Raw genomic sequence first — 8,303 nt, 5'->3', positions numbered from 1 at the left:
TGAATGTCAGCATGAGAGCCGCACGGAATACCATTTCAGTGTGTGGTCAGTCTTTGTTTTCAACAACGGAGTCTAAGTGCCTTTGGAATTCTCGGCGGCGCGAGAAGGAGAGAACTCGAATTCCTAGGAAATCTATTCCCGATCCGTCGAAATCACCAACACGCGCATCCCAGAGAGATTGAGAATATATAATAAACATCGGTACCAGCCAAGATTCCCGACGCCTTCGCTGTCCCCAATTCCGACGAATTTCAAAAATTTCAACGATCGAAAGGTCAGCACTGTAAGTAGGCGTACTTATATTCTAATTGTCCCAAAAAAATCACATAACGAGACTAAAATAATATTCCCTTTTTGGACATTGAAACGAAATTTTTTCTTGCAAAAATCGAGATCCAATCACCTAATATTAAAAATTAAATTCTGAATTCAAAAAAATTCAGTGATGAGATCTTATTTTCCAAACCTGGCATTAACAGGAAGCTAAAGTCAATGTGTCATTTTGAAAATATATTTTTCTGGATTTTTAGCAGTCAACACGGGGGGGGGGAGAGGGGGGCGAAAGACAAATCAGGGAGAGAAACGAGTTGACCGCACAACGCGACCGGAGTCGAGTCGGGTTGGTCGAAGCTTCGGGTAACAGCCGTTTGCCTGCCTGCTTTCATGGAGTTCGACTCAGTTCGGTCAGCCTCCTCGGCTAATGCCGGCTGGCCTCGACAATTAGCTGGCGCCAGCAATGACACGCAGCGGCGCCGGACTGCGGCCCCCTCTCTCTTCGCGGCCGTCGCGACCCACCTCGTGCCCCCTCCCTCCGTGCGATCCCGCCGACGGTTCCGCCGTGCCGCGCCGCGACGAACGGTGGTCCCCCGGTTCCCTCGCCGTCGCTGCCCTTCCTAACCACATGCTCGACGGCGTCCCGTCCTCAGTCTGCCACTCGCTCTTCCCCCTTCGTCTCTTTCGCATTCTCACCCACTAAACTCGCCTCGCTCTTTCTTCGTCGGTTCATCCGTCCATCCATCGCCGCGTCGCGTCTATTCGTGCGCTCTCTCTCTCTCTCTCTCTCTCTCTCTCTCTCTCTCTCTCTCTCTCTCTCTCTCTCTCTCTCTCTCTCTCTCCTCTCTCTCTCTCTCTCTCTCTCTCTCTCTCTCTCTATCCCTCCTTCTCTTCCTCTCAGTCTCCTACCGTCGTCGCCACCGTCGTCTTGTGCCGGTCGACCAACCCTTCCCACTTTCGCGTCACCGTCTTTCCGCCAGCCGCGCGACTGACTCGCCCAATATACGTTTTATTTTTAGATTCATTTCCTTCTGGCCATAACTTTGATTGTGTGGCCATTGGTAAACGCCGCTCTCTCGCTCCTTCTCGTCGTCTAATACGGATCTCCTGCCTACATTCTCGCACATTCTTCTTTCTTTTCTCTCAATGCGCGTCGCTCTTTCCACGTCTTTCTCTCCGCGTCTTTTCCCCCCGCGTTAACGACAAGAATCCGATCTTTCTTTCTGGAGCACGATCGGAGGCGGGGGAAAGGAGAGGGGGGGGATTTTCGCGCAGCTGACGCGACTACTTCGTCGTTGCCGCGCGCGACGCGACACCCGTCCTTCTCGCTCGCTTTCTCCAAATGCGCCCGCTTCCTCGGGCATGCTTACGCGCAGCGAGATCGCATACGGGCTATTATTAGCCGTGGAAACCTCAGCGTGGAATTCGAAGGATCCGCTTATTTTCCTCGGCGTCGCGCGCCGTTAATTACGAAACACGGTCGCGATTTTATCTCGCACCTCCGCAAGTCTTTTTCTGAGGTGTCGCGCCGGCGGATCGGTCGCGCCTATTCGACACGATTTTTTTTCAGCAATAAACGCTCGATATTATCGATAAAATGTGCTCGCGGCGCGCTCGACTGTAACAAATCGACGTCGTCACGATTAGGCCACCGGCGCCGGTGGACACTCGCGTGAATGGTCATGTTAACGAACATCGCGTTTATGCAGAAAAAGTCGCACTTTTCTTCCTACTCAGCGCGATCTCGCACGGATTATATGTCGTCTTTAAAACACGGCTAAGGAATGCCGATCCGTACGTACCGATTTTATAACTTTATCGCGACACTTGCGGTTGCGATACGTTCGCTGCCAGGATTCTGCGGGATTTTTACCCGTGTACTCGCCAGCGGTTCGATTTATCGCGACCACTTCGAGCGAGACGAGCTCTTATAATCCGTGGCAAAAGCGAGCATCGCGGCGCGCGACTTATTATTTAGCCGGCATTCACTTGGCTCAATCAACTTGTGTGTGATTTACCTACGTGGATCTTTTAACCGAGAAATATTAAATATATATTCCAGGCGTATCTTTTCCCGCTCGTCAATTTTACACAAGCTAAATTTTGTTATCGAATATTTATTATATGAAGTTTTTTATTTCTAATCGGGCCTATGGGCGTGCCGTCTGATGTTCGCCTTGCACATTCACGGTGTGTCCAAAAAGCGCGAGTTAAAATTAAATTAAAAAACACGATTTCGTGCTATCGGACGTAATTTCCTATATTGCATAATTTTCCTTCATTCGAAACGAGTTTTGACGATTTTTCAAATATTTGCCTATTCCTCTGGGGAATATTTGAATATTCTGTTTTACAAATTTTAGCAAAAAGAATATTGGAAAATTTACCTCTCAAATATATATATATATATATATATATATATATATATATATATATATATATATATATATATATTTCTAATATATGTCTCTATTCACAGATGATACAAATATGTATATTTTTATCTAGTTTACATATTTGAATCGAACATAATTAATATTCATCGATTCCATCGCCGTGACACGCGTGCATGGCGATGTATCAAAGCATCAATATCATCACGATTCGTACGATCGAATTCGCTCGACTTGGGCTTTGCGACGGCGGCGGCGACGGGTTAAACGATCGCCGGGGTTACGTAAAGGCGCATTTTGCTGGCGCCTGGCTCGTTCGTTTCCTTTCTCGCGCCCGCCTGCTTTATAGGATGCGACGCTTTTTTGCGGTTGAAGTCACGTCGCCGCAGACGACGCAAACGACGTACTCGCAGGACAGTCGCAGGCCGGTGGGGCCTATAAATTCAACGCTTTCTTTTAAACCGAACAAATGCCACAAGTACACTGCGTAAATAGCGAAGTCGTGCGTCATACCCCGTGCGTAGCTTACAACATTACATAGGCATACGAAGATACCGTTCTGAAAAATGTCTGAAGAAACTCTTTACAGGCGAAGTCAGAGTGAAGAAACACATTTCGAAATACATGTATCTAAAGATAACGAAAATGATAAATTATTTAAAACCTTATTAAAATAGCAAACGTTTCTTTTTTTTTCTTTTAAAGCTACCATGTGTTTGAAATCTATTCCATTTGCTGAATTTCCACAGAGAATTTCTACGCAAGCTTGTAAAGTTTACCGATGACTCAGTGTTAGTTTTCACTTTCCTACCATTAACACAAGTATCATTAGATGAATGAATAAACACATTCGTCCGGTGCATCTTATAAGAAGATCTTGGCAGATATGAATATATATGATGATAAATTTGATTTCCGTACGAGAACGAGAAGAAGATGTAAATATCTCTATGAAGTTGGAACTTTGAAAAAGTTAGAATTTGAAAAAATTAAGCACAGTTCTAGTTGCCCCCTCCCCCTCCTGAAGAATTTTAAAATTCTCAATCAGAGGGAACGACTGTTTGATTTAAGGATAATCAATAGCTCTTGATAGGCAAATAGAACTGCTAATAGTGTTCCTTTTTTCCAAATTAAAAAAAAAAAATGGAGTCAATTTCATAAAGATTAGAGGAACAAAGTTGCGAAATAAATCTTTTGATTTGATTTCCAACTTTTAAAGCGGTTGACTTAGTATCAGTTTAAAGAGACCGCACTTGAAAAGAAAAAAGTAGACGATGCTTGCTTGAATGTCGTACCCTTCCAACTTTAGAAAAAAAAAATAGATATATCATTATATCGACTACATATTTTAAATTAAATCTTTTTTTTTAATCCGTAATTACGATTAATGATATCTCTAATTTAATCAAAAAAAATGGATATTAATTTTAGCAAACTTTAGCAATTTTAGCTGTTATTAGATGTAATTTTTTATCGTAAAAATTTTTATTATCGATGCACGCTAATCTTACAAAATTTTACCGCGTGTTTTTGCAAGAACTTTTACGTAAGTAACAGGTGTTTCTATTTCTCATTTGTCTCCTCAGCTTCGTCAAGTGGAAAATCGTAGGTATTCGGCACCTTTCCTTTTGGAAATATATATTACCTATGTTTACATTTTGAAATGAATAAATCATCGATTACCAAACCTATCGCAAATAAATTTCATTTACCCGAACCTTTAAACTCGTTAACATCGAACAAGTCTGTACAGGTGACAAGTGAACCGCTCGGCTTGCGGTTTAGTGTTGCGATGCAGCCAGCTGTGCATTGTGATGTTAAATTATTCTATCGACTAAATACTGACAGCGACGGATAGACACATTCAATAATATTGTACAGAAAATAGTTCTCGAAAAAAATGTAAAAAAACCTATTAATGTGACTCGATTTTTTTATTAAATGCAGATTCACGCTTAATTATCGAATAATTTTTAGTTAGACTCAAAAGAGAATAAAATAATTTATAGTATCAAAGAAATGATTCAAGACTCTGTAAATAAAATCGGTAATTACAATATCAAGAACCAACATTAGATGTACATATATAAATTGCACATTTTAATAATGATCGTTATATAATCGGAGTGTGTATCAAATGATATTGTTTTCATAAAATTCTTAGCCATATTACGTGTTATAAGTTTCTAATTGATCATAAATAATTTATGACTCTACATAATGATTTTGGATAACTTATTTGTAATTGACAATTTTCACTATTCATCTTTGACTATTATATGCCTTTTATATTATTTTGCCATTATGATTACTCGATATATCGAACATCGATATTTATTTTGATTTTAATCTTTAAGGTTCCTGAGTAGTCATATTGAATCATCATCCTAAGCAAGAAAAGATATATTAAGGTTTCTTTAAGACATTTGTGAAAATGGGCGGAAACTATCCTTTCCCTTCTTCACAGTCAATAAATAACCGTAAAAGACACAAGCAAAAACACAGCTTATTCAGGATGTTGGAAGGAATGGAAAATATGCTGTTATGTATAAAATTCTAAGGTAACTTTAGTTTCCGTCCATTTTTACGAGTATTTGCGATAAGCACGAGACGTAATACATTTTCCTTCGAAAATTCCGCTCAGGTCTGTTCGACTTACTTTTCACGATAACAAAATAATAAACGCGAAAGAAGAGCGAAAAAGAAGCGCAAAATCGTTTCACTTACCGGGTCTGCAGAGCCGGCTCCAGTGGTAAGGGTTGCAGCAAATGTATACGGGATCTTTAGCGGAATGACACATAGGTAGTCTCTTGAGCTCCGAGGAGTGCTCGAGATCCGGCCACCGCCAGATCTGGCAGCAGAGCAGGTGCGGATCGTAGGGCGCGCCGGCGCTCCTCCCGGCCGCCGATCCTCTCACCGGCACGACGACACCGCCCCCGTCGTCGCTTCTCGCCGATCTCATCGGCGACGCGGACGACGAGTCCTCCGACGCGGAGCAGCAGCTCTCCTGATCGTCCTCGACCGAGGACGAGCGATGGTGTCTGCTGGAGCGGTGGTGCCGATAGTGACGATAGCGACGCTGATGAAAGTGACGGGCGTGATGACGGTGCGGCCTGCCGTTGCTGCCGTGATATTGCTGTTGCTCGTGTTGCTGGTCGTAAGGATAGTTGTCGGCCGGTTGTCGCTGCTGTCGCGGCACAAGGACGCACGAGCCCAGGTCGGCGCCGTAGCTCTCGACGGCGGTCAGCAGCATCTCCAACTGATTCTCCTTGAGCGTTTTCAGGAGCTCCTTGCACCTCAGCAGCCGGCCGTGATTCTGTTGCTGCTCGTCGTCATCCTGGCTCGTATCGCCGCCGCAACAGCCCTGATGCAGCCTGTTGGACGCGGCGTTGCGTCCCCCGTAACCCACCGCGCCGCCGCCGTCGCCACTTCCTCCTCCTGCCCCCGCACCGCTCCCCGGCAACGCTGTCCCACGCGCCGCTACCCTGCTCACTTGTCGGCCCGTCGTCGTTGCTTTGTTGTTGTTACTGCCCGTGTTGTTGTCGTAGCCAGCGGCGACGCCGCACGCGTTGCTGCTGCTCGTGCGATGAAACGTACGTGACGATGAATCCTCTTGAGCTTCACACTCGGTTTCATGCTCTCCACGGACCTTGGCCTTTAGCAGACGTCTAGTAAGCACCGTCCGTTTGCTCCAGAACATCAACATGAAACAGGATTTGTGGTACGCGCATTTGGTGGCCAGTCCTTTTCAACGTAGCCGCCGTAGGAAAAATCAAAAGGAGGCTCCAGGGGCGGGGGTGGGATGAGGGCTGGATCTCGAACGCGTGCGCACCACGCGCGTACAACACGCGACACGCGGTCGCTCGTGCGCGACTTCCCTCTTCGAACACCCTCCTCCGCGAAGTGTCCTCCTTCCTCCTCTTCCTCTGCTTCTTCTTCTTCTTCTTCTTCTTCTTCTTCTTTTTCTTCTTCTTCTTCTTCTTTCTTTCTTCTCTTCAACAAACACCAAATACGCACTGTCAACGAAAAACACCTCTTCGCGTACACGAAAAAAAATCACAGATGATGGAGCCTACACTCTCTCTCTCTCTCTCTCTTTCTTTCTCTCTTTCTCTCTCTCCCCCTCTTTCACACACACGCACACAACACAGTCGCGGCAAGTCGCTCGCGCAAGCGCGTATATTTATTTATGTCCGCGCGCGTATCTCGCGCGCGCACTTTGGATCACGGTCCCGAAATAGTGTGACAGTCCAACGTGTGGCACGACGCGGCCGGAGCAGCTTCACGCGAGATTCTCCTCTTTCTCTCTCCTCTCGCTTTTCCGACACTGTCCCGTTTCTTCGTTTCTCCGATCGACGACTGGCGGTGCGGCGGCGTGCGCGTTATTCTCCCGACGATATTTCGGACTTCCAACGTGCGGCGATGGCGAGGAACACACGGTCCACCTTCTTATTCGGATAAGTTTTTTTGGCCACGCACGAACGTGCTCCAAGTCCAACAGCACTACCGGCTGACCTTGAACTCTCATTTATTTCTCGTCCTCTCCTCTCTTTCACGGAGCCGCGGGAGCCTCGGTTCCTCGAAACCTCGCACCCTAGCTTCTCTCACGTGTCCAGGCGCTTATCTTGGACGGTATCGGTATCACCTCGCGGTATCCTCGCAGGTAATCTGCACGACGATCGTGTATGCGGCGAGCCACTGTCGACATCGCGGACAGCCGACTCGCGGACGCGCCAGTCGACGCGTACGGCACACGTCGCCGTTCGACGACGTATGTACAAGACGCACCACGCGGCGCACGATTCGGACGATCGCACGCGCGCATGTACGTGCGCACGCATGCACACACGCACACGCTGTCACTGCCGAGGTACCACCGATGAACGCGCGCGCTGCTACTGGTACGCTTCTTATCCGTTACACACACGTATGCGGGAGCCGGAGCGACGAGAAAGAAGAGACAGGGTAAGAAAGCGGAGAGGGGGGGGGGAAGATGATGGAGAGAGGAGAAAGGGAAGAACGAGAGAAGGAAGAGAGGGAGGAACGGAAGGGAGGGAGAAGAGGGTGAACACGAAACGAATCGGTCGGCGCACGCACGACACCCGGCCTTTACTTTCCTCGGCCGTCGCGTATCGAGGGCGATGCGGTGCCTTAACCTCGCGACCCAGCACACCGAACACGCGCGTATATATGTATATGTCTCTATGTGTGTACGTGTATGTATACAATATACGTATGCACTTTACGAGACGGTGCGCGCGGTGTATACACGCCGGCGACGTCGCGTCGCGCGAGAATTTCCCTTCAGGATGAGTTCGCCACGATTCTCGCCAGCTGTTGACGCGGCGATAACAGACTCGGTGACGACGTTGACGATGGGAACGTTGCCGTCGTGCGATAATTTGATTTTGATGATGCTCGCGGAGCGCGATATCGGGCCTCCTGCTCCCGATGAGCCGGCCCTCGTATCGTCGTCGATGCCGGCACCACGTTGCCGGCACCGTGTAGGGACGATGGCAACGACAACGACGATGATGACGGCGGCGACAACGGCGACGTCGACGACGACGACGACGGCGACGACGACGACGGCGACGACGACGACGACGACGGCGACGACGGCGACGACGGCGACGA

At 47.4% G+C, this 8,303-nt stretch overlaps 1 protein-coding gene across 2 annotated transcripts in view; it reads right to left on the bottom strand.

The window, feature by feature from the left end:
* The window catches only part of Dad (Daughters against dpp), a 48,798-nt gene extending 40,696 nt beyond the window's left edge, over positions 1-8,102 (bottom strand). For both annotated transcript variants that reach the window (XM_089085227.1, XM_089085228.1), the window contains exon 1: positions 5,394-8,102. In XM_089085227.1, coding sequence (XP_088941353.1) covers positions 5,394-6,372 — 979 coding nt within the window. In that variant the 5' untranslated portion in view covers positions 6,373-8,102. The remainder of the gene's footprint in view (positions 1-5,393) is intronic.
* Between the last annotated feature and the right edge of the window lie 201 nt (positions 8,103-8,303).

Source organism: Pogonomyrmex barbatus, unplaced genomic scaffold, assembly GCF_055798465.1.
Source record: "Pogonomyrmex barbatus isolate J1 unplaced genomic scaffold, ASM5579846v1 scaffold1, whole genome shotgun sequence".
In the NCBI taxonomy this organism is placed as follows: domain Eukaryota; kingdom Metazoa; phylum Arthropoda; class Insecta; order Hymenoptera; family Formicidae; genus Pogonomyrmex; species Pogonomyrmex barbatus.
The sequence above is the reverse complement of the archived record's forward strand: the minus strand, read 5'-3'. Positions and strand labels throughout refer to the sequence as shown.